At 44.6% G+C, this 20,291-nt stretch overlaps 2 protein-coding genes and 1 non-coding gene across 7 annotated transcripts in view; 2 read left to right on the forward strand and 1 right to left on the reverse strand.

Moving 5' to 3' along the window:
- The first annotated feature begins 3,420 nt into the window (after positions 1-3,420).
- On the forward strand, positions 3,421-16,334 carry LOC118525918 (uncharacterized). Its single transcript, XR_013444730.1, has 4 exons — positions 3,421-3,515; positions 3,844-4,077; positions 15,334-15,491; positions 15,960-16,334. It is a non-coding gene; the product is annotated as an uncharacterized LOC118525918 (transcript).
- On the forward strand, positions 4,096-6,415 carry KLHL34 (kelch like family member 34). Its single transcript, XM_078064790.1, has one exon. It carries the CDS (start codon positions 4,463-4,465, stop codon positions 6,413-6,415), a length of 1,953 nt encoding a protein of 650 aa, XP_077920916.1. The 5' UTR covers positions 4,096-4,462.
- CNKSR2 (connector enhancer of kinase suppressor of Ras 2) overlaps positions 7,587-20,291 on the reverse strand; it is a 267,319-nt gene continuing 254,614 nt past the window's right edge. For 4 of the 5 annotated variants that reach the window (XM_078064918.1, XM_078064917.1, XM_078064916.1 and 1 more), the window contains 2 exons: positions 12,658-12,854; positions 7,587-9,987 (listed from right to left, as the gene is read on the reverse strand). In XM_078064918.1, the coding sequence (XP_077921044.1) occupies positions 9,772-9,987; positions 12,658-12,854 (413 nt within the window). In that variant the 3' untranslated portion in view covers positions 7,587-9,771. Of the gene's footprint in view, positions 9,988-12,657; positions 12,855-18,409; positions 20,132-20,291 lie in introns of those variants that run through there. The other variant, XM_078064919.1, reaches the window with a different exon arrangement.

Consider the following 20,291-nt stretch of genomic DNA (forward strand, 5'->3'; position numbering starts at 1 on the left):
CATTACATCTGCAAAAAAATGTTGCGTCTATTATACATGGATATTTGCAGTTTTTGATTTTTTTAAACATGTACAATTCTTCTAGAGGGGAGAACTAGGAACTTTAGGTTGAGCTAGACAGGGTCGATTCAGGCAAAGGCGAGCGCCATGGCTGACTAGCGGTGCCACCCTGAGGTCAGGCAGGAGCTTGGAAGACTTCGGCTCCTGGTTCTCTCACAGGAGGTGCAGATGTATGGAAGGGAATGTTGAGAGCAGGTCACAGTCCTGACAAGGGGGGAGGGGCTCGGGGCAAATTTCAGGGTCCCACCAGGCATGCCGGATGGTGTAGCTGGGCCTTCGGTAGAAGCCCGGGGCTTCCTGCTGGGGCACGTGGGGCCCCTGGTCCAGATAGGAACAGCAGTGGCACATCTGACTAGATGCTGAGAGCCAAGTGGCGCCAATCTGGGGGAAGGACTTGGGCTGCAGGGTGGCACTGGTCTGCAGTGGGGGCTGGAGGAGGTGGTCTGGGCTTCTCAGAAGAGTCGGGTCCGGGGGGGGTGCCACTCACAGTTACCCATTTGATTCCTAGGGTTGTGAGCTCACAGCCTGACCAGGATGTGTTTTCAACCCCAGCTGGGTGAAGTGAACAAAGAGAACCAGAGAGGAAGAACTAATTGTCCCCGTCGAGTTCCTCTTAATAATCCTTTACTCCTCCCACTGATGGCACCACTAGGTACCATTCCCTAGATCTGTTCAACTCAACATTACTTATGCCAAAGACTGTGATAGGGGCTAGAGGTTAAAAAATCAAGAAATAGTCCTTGCCCTCAAGGAGCTTATAGTCTAAAGGGGGAAGGCCACACAGAGCAGATCACTTTCAACATGATGATCATATCCCACCACATGTGCTCATCCCCACCCATTCAGGTTGGATGGCAGAGACTGCTTCTAGGGGATCCAACTTAAGACACACATCTCTCAAGACAACTAAAAAAGCACACACTGAAATGTTATTTAGCATACTTAATATTGCACAAAAATTAAAATCTTGATCCTTTCCACAAACGTTACTCAAAGGACAAGAATATTCTTGGATGGATTGATAATTACATTTTCTAGACAAAACCTTGGAAACACATTCAATATGAAAATTTCTTCTGTTAGCACAGTTCATTGTATCCTCAACAGCAAAATACATAAAGGTGGCAGGTTGCGCCAGCAATGAACACATGCTTGTTGTGTACTATTGATTTTTTTAAATTTTTTAATTGTTATGTTAATCACCATACATTACATCATTAGTTTTAGATGTAGTGTTCCATGATTCATTGTTTGTGCATAACACCCAGTGCTCCATGCAGAACGTGCCCTCTTTAATACCCATCACCAGGCTAACCCATCCTCCCACTCCCCTCCCCTCTAGAACCCTCAGTTTGTTTTTCAGAGTCCATCATCTCTCATGGTTCATCTCCCCCCTCCGATTTCCCCCCCTTCATTCTTCCCCTCCTGCTATCTTCTTCTTTTTTTTTTCTTAACATATATTGCATTATTTGTTTCAGAGTGTATCACTGATTTTTGATGTCAAGATGTAAACCCTTCCACAGCATCTTCATTCTCAAGTAAGTGTGACATTTTGGATTCAACCTGAATGCATGATGATGGACAGATCTGACGGGATGTGATCAATTTTGGGGTTAAAAACGTGTTTAAAAAACTGTATTTATACTTTATCACTCTGAAATTTGGTTTAAATAATCTGATGGTGTGTTGTACTATTTTATTTTTATCATACAGGAGGTCACATAATATAGAGGGGGGGGGGCCCTGGATTCCTGTCCAGACTCTGTAACTCAATATCCAAGTCACCCAGACAAATTGTATTCTCTCTGGGGCTCATTTGCCATATTTGTTTGAAAAGAAAAACAAGAAATTGCAGAGGAAAAGGAGAGAGTTTAGCTAAATGATCTACAATATCTCTGCTAGCAAATTTCTAGTAGGTCGAGTAAAGGCCATTTAATTTCACCATTCGGGTCTGTGCACACTGAACCAAACTGGTATTTTATTTTTGAACTAAGAATTTTAGTACTTAAAAAAGAAAAACCAACCAGCACCCCGCCTGAATCCATCTGTAGTTTTAACATTAGGAATTCAAATTGGAGTATTTTTAGCCTCTGGAGTTTAAGCAAGCCCTTAACTTGAGCCTCTGCCTGCATTTTATAATTTGGCTAATTTAAGTCATAAAGCAATTCCATCTTTGACAAGAAAGCAGGATCATTTTACTAATATTTTTATGCACTTTAAGAATTCTAATTGGAGACCTTTTAAGTATGGATGGCATATGAGGCAGAAAGAGATACATTTTTATACTTCCTTGGACTTCTTCTTCTTCTTCTTTTTTTTAATGAAACACAACCCAACTGTCAGAAATGCAAGTTATTGGGGTGCCTGCGTGGCTCAGTCATTAAGTGTCTGCCTTCGGCTCAGGTCATGATCCCAGGGTCCTGGGATCGAGCCCCACATCGGGCTCCCTGCTCCGTGGGAAGCCTGCTTCTCCCTCTCCCACTCCCCCTGCTTGTGTTCCCTCTCTCGCTGTGTCTCTCTCTGTCAAATAAATAAATAAAATCTTAAAAAAAAAAAAAAGAAATGCAAGTTATTTCAGATGCCCTCAAAAGGTTCACTTAAAACAGATTGCCAGAGGAGTTGCATTAGAAAATAGAAAAATCAATTCTAGATGAAAGCAAAACACAGAAGCTCCAAATTGGCAAGAAAGAACAGTTATATTAATCATTTAGTTATTTAAGAGCAGGATGGAGGAGATGGAGAAATGCTTTCCTAATGTCTCAAGCTTGGGTGGTTTTAGTCATCATTTCTGTGCTGGGTGCATCTTATAAATAACTTCATGAAAAGGGGCCCTATGAACCTCTAGCCTCTACCAAGCTTTGCGACCTTACTGCCCATTATCCTGTCCCGGCATTGAAGATGTAGCAGGCATTAATTAGATCACAGTCTGAAAAGTCAGGGAGAGAAACTGGAACGAATTATTTTCTTAAAGGAAGTGGTCATTCAAAGGCAGAAAACCCAATCTCCTTGTCCACTTTGCTAAGGGATGGGTTGGGCAGGATCCAAGAACAGGAAGGGAGAACTCGGCTGGGGTCAGGGAGCGGGGGTGGGAGCAAATTCCCCAGCGCAGAACGTGAGACAAGCCAGCCCAGGAGACGCGGGCCGCCTCACGAAGGGCGCAGACTAGGCCCAGCATCTCGAAAGGGCGAGTCCCGGTGAGGGGCATGTTACCAAGCGCCGCTGGCGGGGAGCCCAGATTCCCCCGGGCGTGGTTCCCGCCAGTAGCTCCCCTGCGCGCAGCGGCCTCCTGGGTGTCAGCGCGCAAAGTCGCCGCTTAATCCCCGCCCCCGCCAGATTAATTAGGGCCTTCTCAAAGCAGAAAGTTTCGAGCCAGGGGCTTCTTTCCCAGGCACAAGTGCACCAGGGAGTCGACACTCCTCCGGCCCAGCCGGCCGCCTCTCCCTAGACACCACCAGGTACAGGGTCCCCGGCGACTCCTGCCCCTCCAGTGAGCGCCACCCGCAGCCCTAGCCGAGTTCTCGAGACCCGCTCCCCCCCCCCCCCGGTGACCGGCGGCTCGTCGGGTCACCGGAGTCAGGTCCCAGGCCCGGGCCGCTCCTTCCAGCGCCCCGGCCCTGGGTTCGCGGCCAGCAGCCGGGGCGCGGGGCGGGGCGGGGCGCGCCGGGGAGGCCGCGGCCGCGCGCTATTCCTGTCGCTGTGAGCTACCGGCATGTTATGTACGGCGCCCAATCATGCCTCCGACCCGCCGCGCTGACCTGCGCCCCCCCCTCCTTAATCCCCCAGGCTTTGATTTGATCCTCCGCGCGGAACAAGCTCACCCCCCTCTCCGCCCCATACCCAGTTGTCCCCGGCCCTCGCGGGTGCCCGCAGTGTCCGTCCTCCTCGTCCACCTCCGGGAGGCCAGAGCCCTCGCCCCGCACTCCCGGGACGCCCCGAGCCGGGCCACATCCGCGCATCAGCGCCGTCGGAGATCCAGCACCCCTCAGAATCAGTCCACCCACAGCTCGGCCCTTCCAGGTGATGGTGCGTGGCCACTGCGGCCCCGGGCGCGCAGGTGTGGGCTCCCCAAACTGGGACGGGGAGGGGGCTTTGGGCAACGCGCTGGCAGCCTCGGCAGCAGCCAAAAGCAAACCCTGCTCCCTCTGGAAGACTCCGAACTCCGTGACCTCCGCTACTGGGAGCTTCTGGAAAGCCTACCGGGTTTGCTCCGAGAGGGGTACAGGGGTATCTGCAGGCCTGGATGAAGGAGCCCTGGGCTTTAAGCTGAGTAGGCAAAAATGCGCCCCTGCTAGGGGCTCTGGGGCTCGCGTAGGGGGGGCCCTGGGGCGCTGTGCCCCGAGATGCCTCTGGCCGTGCCCGGTGGGCTCCAGCCCCGGCCGGGCCGCTTCCCGCCCTGGACATCATGAGTTACTTCCTATCTTACTGTAAAGCTCATGGCGGCGCCCTGCTCACTGGCTATCAGGCCCTGCGCGCCGAGGGCTTCCTGTGCGATGTGACGCTGGAGGCCGAGGGCAGCGAGTTCCCGGCGCATAGGTCGCTGCTCGCGTGTTCCAGCGACTACTTCAGGGCCCTGTTCAAGAGCCACACCCGGGAATCCAGGGCCAGCGTGATCCACTTACACGTGCCGTCGGCTGCCGGCCTGCAGCGCTTGCTGGACTTCATTTACACCGCCTGGCTGCCGCTCTCCATGGACACGGTGGAAGACACGCTGGAGGCCGCCAGCTACCTGCAGGTGACCGAGGCACTGGGGCTGTGCGGCCGCTACCTGGAGCGCCAGCTGGCGCCGGAGAACTGCTGCTTCGCCGCCAACGTGGCGGCGCGCTTCGGCCTGGCGCACACGTTGGGCGCCGCGGAGAGCTGCATCGTGCGCCACCTGCGCGAGCTGCTGCTGCGCGGCGCGGGCCCCACGGGGCTGCTGGAGCTGAACCCCACGTCACTCAAGGCTGTGTTGGGTGCCCCCGACGTGGCGCGGGTGCCTGAGGCCTGGCTGCTGGGTCTGGCACTGGCCTGGCTGAGGCAGGAGCCCGAGGCCGAACGCCTGGCCCACTGCGCCTCGCTGCTCGAGCGCGTTCGCTTCGGCCTAGTGCCCGCCGACGTGCTGCGGCGCGTGTACTCGGGCTCTGGCCTCGTCCTGCCCGCCCGGGTCAAGGGCCTCATCATCCAGGCCCTCAACTACCACACGGCGCCCTCCCGCCAGCCGCTCTTGCAGGGCGAGCAGACCAGCGTCCGGAGTCCCCAAACCCGCATCTTGTTGGTAGGGGGGCGCAGGGCACGGGAGGCGGTGACCGAGGAGGTCGTGGTCCCCTGGGCGGTAGCCAGGGGCAGGGGCGCCGCGGCGGAGCCAGAGGAGGAGGAGGAGGACGAGGAAGATGAGCAGTTGGAAGAGGAGGAGGAGGACTGGGAGTTCACCCAGGACGTGGTGGCCTTCGACGTGTACAACCACCGCTGGCGCAGTCTCACGCGGCTGCCTGCACCGCTACTGGGGCACAGCGTGTGCACCGCAGGCAATTTCCTGTTCGTCCTGGGCGGGGAAAGTCTCTCTGATGGCGCCTCCTCACCCATGGCAGACGGCGTGCGGGCGGTCACGGCCCAAGTGCACCGTTACGACCCGCGTTTCCACGCTTGGACGGCGGTGCCCGCTATGCGGGAAGCGCGGGCCCATTTCTGGTGCGGCGCCGTGGGCGAGGGGCTCCTGGCTGTCGGGGGTCTGGGCGCGGACGGCCAGGCGCTGGCGTCCGTCGAGATGTATGACCTGCGCCGGGACCGCTGGACGGCGGCCGGGGCACTGCCGCGGGCGCTGCACGGCCACGCGGGGGCCGTCGGGGACCGTGGCGTCGTGTACATCTCTGGGGGTAAGGCGGGAAGAGGCGAGGGCGGCGCGAGCAGCCTCCGGGACGTGTACGCCCTGGGCCCTGGGGAGCGAGCGTGGAGCAAGAGGGCGCCCATGAGCACGGCCCGCTTCGGGCACCATATGGCTGTGCTGCGCGGCGCGGTGTTCGCCTTTCTGGGGCGCTATGAGCCCTTCTCGGAGATCGAACGCTACGACCCCAGCACGGACCAGTGGACTCGGCTGCGGCCGCTACCCTATGACCGCTTCTGCTATGGGCTGGCCGTGGTGGAGGAGACGGCGCTGCTGCTGGGTGGCCTCAAGTGGCGGGACTCCCGGCAGGTGCCTACCCGCAACGTGGTGGGCTATGACCTCGACCTGGACCGCTGGGAGGACATTGGCTGCGCGCTACCCTGGGCCTGGAATGGCCTCCAGTGCGCAGTGCTGCAGCTGGCTGAGGGTGGGGATGAGGAGAGGGAGGGAGGGCTCGGAGAGGCGCCAGATTTAGTGCGGGGCTTAATGGGTTAGTGCAGTCTCCCGACGACAGAGGAGAAAAAGTCGCACTTGAGCAGGCTTACAGAGTAACGCGTGGGTGGGCTTTTCCTAAGAATGGGACTCTGGGAGCGGAGCGGCTTCTGAAGTTTAAGGATGCAAACAAGGGCTTGGTCGAAGAGGAACAATGCCCCCTAAGCTGAGAATGGGAGACAGGAGGGATCAAAACAGGATATTTGACTCAGCTTCAGTGAGCTGGGGATTTCTAGGAAGACTCATGCTGGTCTAGAGATGGACTTTTGAAAAGAAAATACGGCCCTGCTTTCCCTCTTATAGTTAAAGTGTTGCCCTAGGTGCTAAACAGCGATTACTTTTGTGCCGAACAAGCAAGGCCAAAAATGTACCACAAGAAGTTATATATAAAAGCCGGGAAATTGTTAGCTATAAAGGCTGTAATAAATAGTCGGAAAAAGATGGCATTATCTGAATAAATAGTGAAGGGAAAGTGCCTTCATTAAATAGCATGAAGTCCTTGTAAGGAGAACTATGATTTTATGATTCAGAACTATGTTTACAGTTCTGCTCGATGGTTTAATATAAATGTAGAACTGAGAGGGGAAAAAATCTCTAGGAAAGCACTTTTTTTTTTTTTTTTTGACAAAATATCCTAGGTTAAGTTTTTCTGTTCCTCATTCTTACCCCTAGCCGGCTTTTACCCTGGCTTTAGGCAGTTCATTGGTTTTCAGTTTTATTTCAGCAGTCCTTAGCCATAATAATCAGGTTCTTCTGGTTACGTGGAACATCAAGCAAGACCCAAACTTGTTTCTTTCATTTTCTTTAAAAGTTCATTCTGCAGGCATGCTGTCGGTTATATTTGTTTAAAAAAAACACACACACACAACACATTTTTGGCAGTCCCTCCTCCCCAACTTCCCAAGAATCAACAGAAAGGAAAGAGTGGGTGAAATTCTCAAGTTTGTGTCAGCTAAATGGGAAAGGAGTTTGATTTTGCAGGGTCTCAGAAAAGATCCTTGCACACACACACACACACACGGGACAGCTGCTGCTTCTGGCTTGGACCACGGATGGAGTGGCAAAGTTACAACTTGTGACTAGGGAAGGGGGTCAGGGGAGGGCGGCTCTGTGATTGGGTCTCAAAGAAATGTGGTGAGGACTCTGTATGAATAAAGTAGGTGCCTTATAAGGATTCATTAAGAGCTAAATTTATTTCACTTCAGTTTACAGTGCTGCCTCTCTCCTAGATTTGAAACTAATGCAATAAAATGTACAGATAAATATAGTGTTAAAAGGTCTCTTTCATGCTAAGCTAGTCACGAGTCTTTTAAAATTCATTAGTTTAATTTTTACCATTTAAAACAACAGAGCTGACTTTACAAAAGTAAAAGCTGCTTAGTAGCAACACAGCTAGTCTTTCCGTCAACTGCTCGTTCTATACAGGGCACAACCTTGCCACTGTATTCACGACACATCCATCAGGTACAGATATTTTTAAGTGAATGTACACATTTGGTCTAGTAAACATCAACAAGTCTAAACACCTGTAACAAGCACACTTCATTTTAGGACAAGAGGTTTTTTTTTTGTTTTGTTTCGTTTTGTTTTTTTACATATACAAAATTCCACAAATTTAATGTACGTCAATATCCATGCAGTAAATAAATGTTTTTACAAATAGGTTTTTTTTAAATGATAAAAATATTACACTAGACCCAAAATTCCATACAAACATTAATACGTGATTTCTCATCCATTTTGACTAAATATAGGATTACTGAAAATGTGCTGTAGAAAGGCCACTCTCCTGCACGGTGTGCAAAGTCTGCAAAACGATAGTGATTCGATGTTGGTTTCAAAAGCAACGAGAAAACCCCTGCTGTGGAGTTGTTACTTTCTCCTCTACAGCAGAAATATTCACTGGCATATATCTGAACTCTTAGAGATGAAAGTACATTCACTGAGCTGTACAGGCAACAGTATAAAGCTGATTAGAAGTAGATTTTAGGATACAGAATAGTAAAGGAGGGTCCCTTCCTCCTCCTAAAAAAACCCAAACAAACAGCAAATTGTGATTTGTACGTTATGCAGCCCGACACTAAGAAGCAGCACAGTCATTATCATGCTGTGGTCACTTTCAAAAACGAGATACTTATAAATGGAAAACATATGAAGAGGACTTTTTCACAGACTTCATCCACTCTATAGAAACACTTCATGAAGCTAGGAAAAACCTCTATAAATTCTTTCTCTCATATAATTCAGTGTAATATATCTCTGAATGACCATTATCCTCTTGCTCCTCGGGAGAGAGGCACATTTTTTATTTTTCAACATTGTTGTCTACATTAGAACACACATTGTCCTGTAACTAAAAGTATTTTACTTCCCTGCCTGAAATATAATTATGTAAGTTTAATTAATGGGCTAGGGAGAAAACTGGAAACTAACTGGAAAGGTGATTCGTTTCAGTTTATCCCTTGTTTTTTAGGAGCAGGAGTTTAAAAACATGAGTTTGGGCTGAAATTTTATATATATGTATCTGTTAGCTGCCTTTCTGGGCGAATTAGCTGTGTTTTACAAAATCCACTCTCAAATTCCTCTGTACACAATCAGCATTTCATCACTACAAAAATAAAGGAAGATTTAAACCAAGAAAATAAAGCAGCTCTATCTTCAATTTTGGTCTTAGTTACAAAAACATCTTACAAAGCTTTGCCCTGATACACCATTAAGTGTCCCCACAGATTTGGAATAGTATTTCCATTAACCAGCTTTCACAAGTTAACAGACTTTTAAGACGAATATTAGATACCTGAACTTTTCTTATGTTGATGCTCCTCTATTTTGCTTAACTCTTGTATGCACATCTACATTTCACAAAAATAAAACTACAGCATTAAACTTTGTGCAATGTTTAAGAAAATCCTTAGAACATTTTAATAAATATAAAAAAGGTTTAAATTCTTTCCCACCCACAAGGATGTCTGCACCTGAAAAAATGTGATTTACTTTTGAAGTCTTGTTTATATAAAATTAACTTAGAGGGAGAAAAATGACCTTAGATAGAAAACTGCCTTTTTGTGGTTTTACTACTTGAAGACCACCTGTCTTCAGAGTTGTTTGTAAAAGTTAATTTTAAGTCATTGAAGACAGTTGATTTTGCACATGGTAAACATAAGCTGAGCACTAATTGCATATAAAATATACAAATGCTCATTAAAGACAGTGGTATCATGACCATATATGGTTTGTTTCATATAGTTTGGTAACATTAAAGTATAGCTTGTCAAGTGTCCCACACACTGATATAAAACTACCTCATATACTTGTTCAAAGTACCAGAAGGTACCAGATGGCCAGAGGGCAGAATACACTTACACATGTGTTTCAATGTACGAGTGAGTGTGTGTGAGAGAGGAAGTGATTGCATCTACTTCAGAAGAAATACTTAATGGGTCATTTGAGGTGGTGTTTTGACAGATATCCAAGAAAAGATCCAGGTACATCTGCTTCCATTGTTGGAATTCTTTAGATGTCAAGTCTGGATTGTCTAGGACTTTATCAATAATGGCTACTTCCCCTTCTCTGGCCTGAAAAGCAAAAAGAATTCAACAGTTAAGTTGGAAGAGACTTTTTTCACATTTAAAATAAAAAGTTAATATGCAAATCTTAAGAAGCCCATAACAAACGGCTCCGGTATGGTGTGCTCAAACCCAGCTATTTAGATTCAAATCTTAGTGTACTGTTTTCTACACCCAAGGTACGCCTGTATTGTCCACTCTGTGTGGATCATTTCTCTGGGCCAGTCTTGTTTCCCATCTCTGTCTATGGAAACGTTCCTCATTCTTTAAGATCCAGTTCAAATGCCTACCATTTCTTAAAGATTTCCATCAACAATCGGAAAAAAAAAAAATGTTTTCTCCCTCATTTATGTCGTCCTAACTCTATTCCTGCCACTGAGTGGACTTACTACATACTCTGTCTTGAGTTACTTTTGCACAGTCCTATCTTTCCTGCTAGACGGTTAGCTCCTCATACTTGCACGAGAGAGAGCACGGTTAGCTCCTCATACTTGCACGAGAGAGAGCACGGCCCACAAATATATAATTCTTGCTGTAGGAATGCCACGGCTCCCTTCCTGCAGCACTGGGGGTCTGCAATGCAAAGGAGCCCTCCCTTCTCTGCTGGAGGCCGGCTCTCAGCTGAAGAATGAGCTTCATTATGGGAGAACTCAACACAGCACAGATGTCTCCTGTGGGAGAATTGAGTCTTCCAGGTGGGAGGAGGGGGATGGAAGATGAGGGGGTAAGACAGTCTGAGAAGCTAAGGCCTGTCTTTTATGGGCTCAAAGATGGGGCAGGGAAGTCTAGGGAATGTTCTGCAGGAAGTAGGAAGGGAGAGCTGGGTGGGAAAGACAGCAAGGTGCCTAAGCAATTGATCTGGTCCTTGGGGCCAGATGGGGACAGCGGGGCTGGGGCCAAGGATGTTGGGAGTCGCCCTGTGCTCGGTGAGCAGCCTGTTACAATTCCAGGGAGTACACACATCCAGGGTTGCTTGGGCAGTTATCCTTCCCCAATGGGAGATTCCCATCCTCTGTTAATTTCTCACACTAAAAAGAATAGGGCTCTGTAGTTCGGTTTTATCAACGAGGGGCATTTCTTTACAGTGACTTTTCATCATCTTTGCCCCAGAGAGTGGAGCGCAGCCTCACACCCCCGGTGATTCACAATACTCAGTGAACTGAACACTGGCAGGAGCTCAAATTGTTTGCTACTGGAAGTAAATGCTTTTGGGAATCTAGAGCATAAAAGACAGGTGTGAGGGGCTGAGAGAACAAGACAGAAGCAGGTCTTTAAAAATATGTGAGCCTGACCAGCTTCAAAATGCCTGTTTTCACAACCTGACAGTTTGGATCTGAATGGAGTGGGGTGCTCTGTAAGGTGGGAAGGTGAGGTCATCTTTGGAGTAGGGCTGGTCAGCAGAAACATTCTTCTTCTTCTTTCTTTTAAAGATTTTATTTATTTATGAGAGAGAGAGAACGAGGGGTGGGAGCAGAGGGAGAGGGACAGGCAGACTCTGGGCTGAGTGCAGAGCCTGACACGGGGCTCGATTTCAGGACCCTGCGATCATGCCCTGAGCCGAAATCAAGAGTCGGATGCTTAACTGACTGAGCCACCCAGATGCCCCTAGCAGAATTATTCTTATGAATATTAGAGCTTTTTTTAAGATTCTGGCCTTAGTTACCAAAAGACCATTAAGTCGTCCCATGGATTTGCAATAGTGCTTGCATGAATGCCAACCGAAAGCTAATTGACTCTGAAAACTTGGCTGCTTGCTACTGGAAACTTTTTTAAATCATGCATTTTCTGTTTTATCTCTTTGGTACTCATCAATGCTTCAAAATCACCAAACCTCAGCAGCACACTATGGATCTGAAATATTTCCCAAAGGAGCCCTTTGACCTTCTGGTTCCTGAAATTACTGCACCACACACTCTGTACGGTAGTTCTTTTCTGTTTTTGATTTTTCAAGGGTGGAAGGCCCGCTTAGGGAGAATTTGTATAACAGGCCCTCTCCCCTCAGACACACACGGTGAGGAGGCTCTGTGGTCTGCCTCCCTCTTCAACTTTCTGCCTCTCTGCGCCCCTCTCTTCACCACCTCCTCCCCAAACCAAGGGTGGCATAATAAGGAGACTGGAGGTAATGTAAGCCCTTATGGAAATGTAGAATAAGAAAGTAACATGTGAGTTGGGACCTGATAGCGTAAACAGAACAATTATAACATTTGTACACGGAACATGAATCACTGTGGCTTCACTCCAAATGTGCTGCAGGAGATATTCACGAAATATCTCAAAGCCTTTTAGGACCCACTACTGCATTCTGCATGCATGCTGTGTTCTTTTAATAACTATATTAATAACTACATGGCATATTTATCTTAGGAAAATGAAAGACCGAGGAATAACACCAGCCCCACATTTTTGAAAATAATTTCAATTACATCCTGTTTTCACCTAGAACTAGGTCATATAACATTTAGCCAACGCTTTGAGATGGTAATGAAAAGTTAAGGTTATTTCCTCTTTACCAATGCACTTACGATGCTATAGGAACAGCTCAGCTTCAGGTTCTTCCTGTTTACCTGCCCTCCCCTCCACCTCCCCATTTTGTATTTCTTCATTTAGAGTATCTGGTAATCCACTGAGCTCAAGAATGAATCTCTTGAAAGGAATTTCTCCTTCCATTTTGTATCTTACCTTTAAAGTGCTTTTGAGAATTCTCAGCCTGTGTAGTTTGTCATTCATCACAGGGTCATTACATCTCTTTATAAATGATAGCTTGTATTCCATCTTGGTTGAAATGCGGTGTTCTCCCAGCGGTGACAGACTGGCTTGCTCCAATGCCCTGTATAAATCTTGCAATGAATCTCCTAACTTTTCTTCCCTACTTTCACCTGCAATGTCCAAAAAAAAAAAAAAAAAGAGAGAGAGAGAGAAATGAATCCAGTGTAATGGACAGTTCATGGACACTCCAAAAATCTACTAAAAAAAAAAAAATCCAAACCATCTGAAAAACAGGATAATGAATGATTGGGAAAACACTATATTACATCAAAAACCCCCCACAGCTGCTAGTTATATTAGGTAAGATTTTTTAGAATGGTCAAATAATAAGATGTTTAATTAACAGAATATTCTCTTAATAGCAAATCGCCGTACATATCTTGAGTCCATTAAATTCAAAGATAGAATACAAAAGGTACACAACACAGAAACAATCCTGCACATAATATTTTAACACATTAATGAATACCCTTTATCATTATACTGAGAAGCATAGAAGTGCTGATTAATAGAGCTCTCTTGGTTTAGCAATACTGAATGAACTGATTTTTACATTGTTCCAGACTGCATAAGATGGAATGACATTCACTGGAGTATATCTGATTATAAAAATCTTCCAATAATGTACCAGAGAGGATTATTAGGTTTCATGTGACTGCCATAGTAATGCCTGCCACATTGTAAATCTAGTAAATGATCATAAATTATCATTAATAATAATGCTTTCATTAAAATGAAATATGAGAATGTTTATATGCAAATGTAAGGAAAAATCTGGCACATACTAGCAGAAGCTACTTAGCATTTGTAAGATCTGGGAAGGAAATACTCCAATTAAATGTTTTTGAGAAAAAAAATTAGAGACTGGTTCAGTTAAGGATCTTAGATCTATTTGAATAAATCAAACTCCCATCTTGTTCTTTAATAGTCTGACTACTGATGTCATATCTTTCTCAATAATGATAAACAAAGATAAACTCGGATTTTGCTTTGAGTGGTAGATAGGATTAGGGCTATCTCAAGTTTCCTTTAATAGAGAGCCAAAGAGTACTATTTGAGGAATACTAATTATATTGGCTCAAGGAGTAAACATGGAATGTTGTTCATTCCACCATGGTCCATGTGAATATTTCAGGCTTTCTGACATAGCTAAAAAAAAAAAAAAAGACTCCCTAATTGCTAGTTGCTAATAACGGCAGTTAACATTTATATGTGCCAGGCAGAAGGGTAAATGATTAACATTCATGGTCTCTCTTAATTCTCACAATACTGAGAGGAGATCTATTTGATTTTCATTTTATAGCAGGGAAGCACCTTGCTCAAGGACATACTTAGAAAGTGTAAGTGGTGGAGCCAGAATTGCAGCTGGGCAGTCTGGCTCCAGAATCCACGATTTTAACAAGAATCCCATACTGCCAATTTTGTCAGTGGTCATTTGAACTGTGTACGTAACAGTAGGCGTGGACGAATTTGTGAGAATTCCTTCAAGAGCAGCATTCTAAAAAACTGCGAGTGTAACTAAAACGGCCCCCAAAGCCCATAAACACAGTACCTTAACTTGAAAGGATCACCTTTAGCAGTAAAAAGTAGCTGCATTCTCAGTTTCATATTCAATTTTTGGCACTGCTGCAGAGGTTAGCAACTAATGGTCGGTAGGGTTATTGAGTCCTTCCATTAGGAAGTTCCTTGTTATCATCAGCACACGCTATCATTAATCCCTCTCTAATGAATTTTTAACTTCCTAATCAGATGCCTAAGTTAGAACTATAAACATACAAAAATCCCTTTGAAACAACAGCTTTTTAATTCTCTGTTGGCTCATCCTTGGATGTCGGCAACACCTAGAGGATTTTGAGGGACAGGTGAATGGAGGACTGTGAAAAGGAGGAACTGCTTTGGGGGTTAAGAGCAAGATCGAAATAAGATAGGGAATTTTGACTGAGGATGGTTTGAAGCCAGGAAGGCACAAAATCATAAGGTCATTGAGAGTAACTAAAGGGGAGTTGTAAAAACAAGGATACGTTGGAAGAGCATAATTCCATTTCATACATCATAGGCCAAGAAAAGACCCTGAGGAATTATTTGGTAGTCATCATTCTTTGTGCCTAAGGGCAAGACTGCCTCTAAAGCCAGATGTAATTTCATAGAGCTGGGGGGAGGGCGGCGGTGGGTGGGAGGGAGGCCTAACTGATGTGTATTACCGTGGTTACTGTATCAGGTGGCCTAATGGATTAGTAGCTTTTCAGTTTTTGAAAGAATGTGAAGAAAAAAAAGGGATTCAGAATGTAGTTTGAGGATTTAAGGGAGGCAGAAATATTTTTATATTTTATATAGTAAATTTTTATTTTAAGATAACTACCTAATACTGTAGGGAGTATATATTTTGTTTAAAAACATTCTTGCGCAGTTTTCTTTCTCCCCAGTTCTTAAAGTTTGTGGAATCCTGGGCCAGGAGATTGGCTTTTTTGTAAAATTTCAATGTGGTCCTACTTTAAGAAGGATAAGTAAAGACTTAATATTAAAAACTGACACACACAGCTATTAAATAAATACAAATGGAAACTTTTTTCCCCCTCCTTGCCGTTAAAGGACAACATAATTCTGCGAAGACTCTGGTTTGACAGCTTTTAAGAAGAATTCAGTATAGATTTATCTCTGGGCAGCACATCTGAACAAGGAATCACAATGGGACGGAACACAGAAACATTTCCAAGCATATTAATGGAATAGTGCGGCTCCTACTAGAGGTAAGTAAGGCTCCCTTCCCCCCAATCCATACACATCATACACATATGCAACACCACAGGACACAGTAGTGGGATGAGAAAGGATGAGGGATTGAGATGCCAGGCTACCACAAAATGCCACCAATTACTTAACATTTTAAGACTGGACAAGGAGTCCTTTTATTTCCAAAGGACGGGGGTGAGGAGCAAAGTGACATTATAAATCTGATTCACTGTGCTCAACAGTCAAAACAACACAGAACTCAACATTCAAGACAAAAACAGACCTTTATTTTCTTTTATAATTTTCAATTGGTTTCCTTGATTTTTTTTCTCAGAAGAATACCAATTAAGTCAACTGGGGCTACTGTTGCAACTGAGAATATGAAAGCACCTTTATTTTCTTCTCTTTTTGCCCTCTTCTTCTTCTTCTTCCTCTCACTTCTCTTCTGGTTTCTCTTTTTTAAACTTCGGCTTTTCTTCCTCTAGGCGAGGCTTGCTTTGGAAGATGAGGCAAGCAGTTTTTGAGTTCGGCTTCCCAATTGACTTTCCTTCGATGTACCAGTTCAGCCATTTGGAGCACTGGCAATTTGCAATTTGAAAGAACGTTTTCTGAAAGTTGGCAAAGTGTAGAAGACCACATGCGAACCACAGGACGTATATAGGAACCTTCTGCAATTCCTAATGAGGAAGTGTATCCCTGCTACAATGAAATTTTAATTTGTATCCAGTTTACTCAGGAATTCTGGGTCTGTGGAGGAAGAAATTCCCTCCCAAATTTTATTTATGTTCACAATGTGTATATTAGTCCTGTATCAGATGACATACTCTTCCAATTTTATTAAAGCAAAGTGAACATACAAAGTTGTCTTTCCGATATAAAATTTCATTGGCTGATAATCTGAGGATCACAGTGAAGTTACTGATGGATCAACTTGTATTCTGCGTTGCGGGGTGGGGGGGGTCATTTCTGGCTGTGTCCTACTTGGCAGGGGTGAAAGAAGACCCTCTATTGTCTCATTTCTACTCTAACTACACTATGGAATATGGTGACTCTAGGAATGTGGTATCACAACGATTCACTGTCCGGTTGTTTCAGGTTGCACATGACTTCCGGGTGGTGATAAAAAACAAAGCTCAAGGGAAAACATTAGCTAACGCAAAATAATACGTAGTTTGTTGAAACTTTCTGGCAAATGGCTTATTAGCAGATGATAATGCCTCTCTCAGATACTAAAAGGTCTTTGGTTGACGTATTTCCCTACATTCATGCTCAGTGGTTTCCAAACTTTTTTGATTGTTCCTCTCTACCAGTTAAAACACTTCCAATGTTGATAACTTACATACATGTATTATTGTATGTTAATAGATATGCATGTTATAAAACACACAGAAAATAAATTCGAAAGGACGAGTTATAAAACCTGAGGAGAAATTTCAATGTTTTTTCCTCCTGTACCTAATGGCCCCATATGTACCGAGACCGAGACTGTGACTCTCCCTGGGCAGAGTACACCTCCCTCTCATTTGCATTTCCCACTCTTCTCCCAGGCACGGTGCCTTTTGCACCCAACGTTTCGAGTGAGTGATGGTTTCCTCTACTTTATACATGAAGTACTCCAAAGAGGGCTCCCTATTCTGTGACTGTGTAATTGTTATAACAGTTTATTGTGTGATTTCGTTCAGGTTTCTTTGGCGAACATGAAGGAGAGCAGAATACGAATTTGGAGACCTAAAACTTCCTTCTGGTGCCCTCCCTGTCTCCCTGCCCCTGCAATGACAATGTTGAAGGAGAGGAGCACATGAAAACCAAACAGAACGCGATGCATATACCAACGGGGGGCTCTTGAAGAAGCAAGCCAACAACGGATAACCGTTTCTAGGGACATGTTTTGGAAGGGAACTGTGCTCTTTTTAAAATTGGACAATGATGTCCTCGTGGAAACAGTTGTTCCTTCCACAACACAGCTGGGTCACGAGCACAGCAGGCTGGGAAAAGCTAAGTCACAAGTGGGAGAGAAGGCTGGACTTAGTAGCATTAGTCACCGGTCAGATGTGAGAGGCATCTGTTCTCGCGCAGCCGCAGAGTGCTCGGAGGCTCCCAGGCTGAGGGCGTCACGTCAGTGGAGCGCTGTTCTTGTCAGGAAGGGCAATTAACATTTGCATTGAGACACGGGACTGGTTTCCGTGAATACTAATTTGCTAGCACGCCATAACAAACAACTTATTTATATGTAAGGTGCCAATTAAACTTTTAATGGGTTCAATGTAGACAGGTTTAATGTTTCTCGGTTTTATGCTAAAGATGATTATGCATTCAGGAGTTTACCCTCTAATTTGAATTGTCTTCTAATTAAATATTAGATCTCTTAATTCATGCTTTTATATAAGCCAGTAGCTATGCCTAGCATTGTAGAACTGGAGGGAGGGCAGTTTGTTATAGCAGAAAAAAAAGAAGCAGAAGATTTTAAGAGCTGGCTTTTACTCCTTGCTCTGTACTCAACCACCCTTTTCATAATTAAAAGTAATTTACATCTTTGAGGCAAAAAATGATGAAAAAATGATTTCAAGTGAGAAAACACCTTTTTTTTAAAAGAACAGCTGGAGTGAATCCTTTTTAAAGAACAGCATGTGAAGCCCATCCCTGTTAAGAATGACCTTGTGCTTCATCAAAATTAAGTATAGCCCACATTAGTGTCAGTCAATCCCTTCTGCACAACAGGAAAGCTTACTTCCAAGAAGATGTGACAAAAGAGGCAGAACTGAAGTTTATTCTACACTTCACTCTCTGAGCATGTAATTTCTGCCAAATTGTGTGGTTTAATGCCATAAATAGGACAGTGGTTGAATTTTCAGGGCACTACAGCAGTTTTGATGATGAATAGTTCAGATGGCAAAGTCTTGGTGTCCTTGGCATTGATTTATTGATCCACAGGGAAGGTTCTTTGAAGGACAATCACAGACATAAATGACAGATTCTAGATTTGCCCATAGAATTCAGAAAATTTAACTAGTAGAGACATGGAGGTCAAAGTACCTGGCTCTCAGGCAGGAATTCATAAAGAGGATGGTTTAAAACCAAAGCGAAGACACGATTATATTCAAAAATTAATGTGGAGTCACCATATGCCTCAACGAGAAAAAATGAAAATTCTTCTTATCGTAACATTTTACTATGACTTAAACAGAGAATGACCCAAGATAACCTCACTAATATTAAATGCCAAAAAAAGCTTTTTGATGGATTTCTAAAAACCACAACCATCATTTTCATATATACTTAAAAAACACACTAAAATGGTTAGAGCACAGAGGCAATTGTAAGGCAGATCAATGTGATTTTTATTCACAACACAAATTCCATTTGTGAGAAAGAAGCAGAGATTACTTCTCTTTGGAAAGATATTTACTATCAAGCATACTTAGCAAATTATTTAGCTATCTAAAAAGATTTGATACCAACTGGTCATATTTTTATTTTTAAGTAATTTATATTTTTACAGGTATTCACATTATGCAGTACCACACACTGCGGCGACAGGAAGGAGAAAAAACATTTCCAAATACAATGTTAAATTATCTGTTCATTGCACAGTATGAAATATCCATTGATTAGCATTGAAATTATTACAGAGTGTCTTAATCCAACTAAATTAAGGAAAGTTCACATCCACTACAGAAGAAAAATAAGCAATATTGAGCCATAGGGGACCCAGTTACATAGTATTAAATAATATCTGAAGCTAGTTTGAAAGACATCCAGACAAAATACTTTTTCAAAAGTGAGAACCACAGCCTATAGATTCGGAAAATTTTACAGAAAAAGAATAGCTCATGCCTGTCCTATGAGGCAACACCATTTGTATACAAGTGCCAAGAAATAAGGAGAAAGTTAGGATTTTAGCTGAGGAATCTAATAAAGCCTGGCATGAGGAATTTTCTTCATTAGTGCCACCGAAAGCAGTCTCTGTGTTGCACCTGAATACACTTGATAATAGAATAAACATAGTAAATTTCAGAGCAGGGTGTGTATACCTTGCCTTAATAGATTACACTTAGTTTAGTACAATACAGCACGTCAAGTTTGAAAAATGCAAAATACACTTAATACACAGAATTTGCTTCCTCTGCTTTGCCTTAAAGAGGCCACCAAAGAGTCCATTAAATAGCCAGGGTTTTCTAGTTATTGGAGCTGATCCCTCTCCTTTCCTGGTGTCAGGAGAACACAACTGAGGTGTCACCACACACAGCCCTTCCCCAGTCAGTACCCTTCCCCTTCCGTTCTCCCACAGAAACGGCAGTTTTCTGTCACTGTGCTCCATCTTGATGGGCTTTGATCTTATGCTAGTCCCAGTGTAGGAAGCTTGCATTCTTCTTAAGAGTGGCCTGCCCCTCTTAATATCCCTTTAGGGAGGCCCCCAATCCAAAACACTTGATGATCTAAGCTTTTTAAAAGTCAGTTTTCTGTTATAAACAGCAAGGACGAGGCCATTTTAGTTGCTTGCAAGAGGTTGATGTTGAGTCTGCGCCGTGCCGACTCTCTCCGATCTAAATTCTCTAAACATTAGCTTATCAATCTGTGAGTCCAATGGGTTGAGTGCCAACAGAAGTGGATCCGATTTGGCATGGAGAGGTTCTACCAACTCTCGCAGTGTATTAGCCTAATATGATAAAGCAGTGATACAATATGATGAAAGACCTGCGAGTGCCATTATTTCCAAAGCACATTAGTATTTGTATTCGAAATACCATCATGCAATACCCATGAAGAGAAAAGAGAAAAAAAATGGCTAGAATTGCATATGGTTTTAATACCATCAT

The sequence above is a fragment of the Halichoerus grypus genome, chromosome X, assembly GCF_964656455.1.
Source record: "Halichoerus grypus chromosome X, mHalGry1.hap1.1, whole genome shotgun sequence".
Lineage (NCBI taxonomy): Eukaryota > Metazoa > Chordata > Mammalia > Carnivora > Phocidae > Halichoerus > Halichoerus grypus.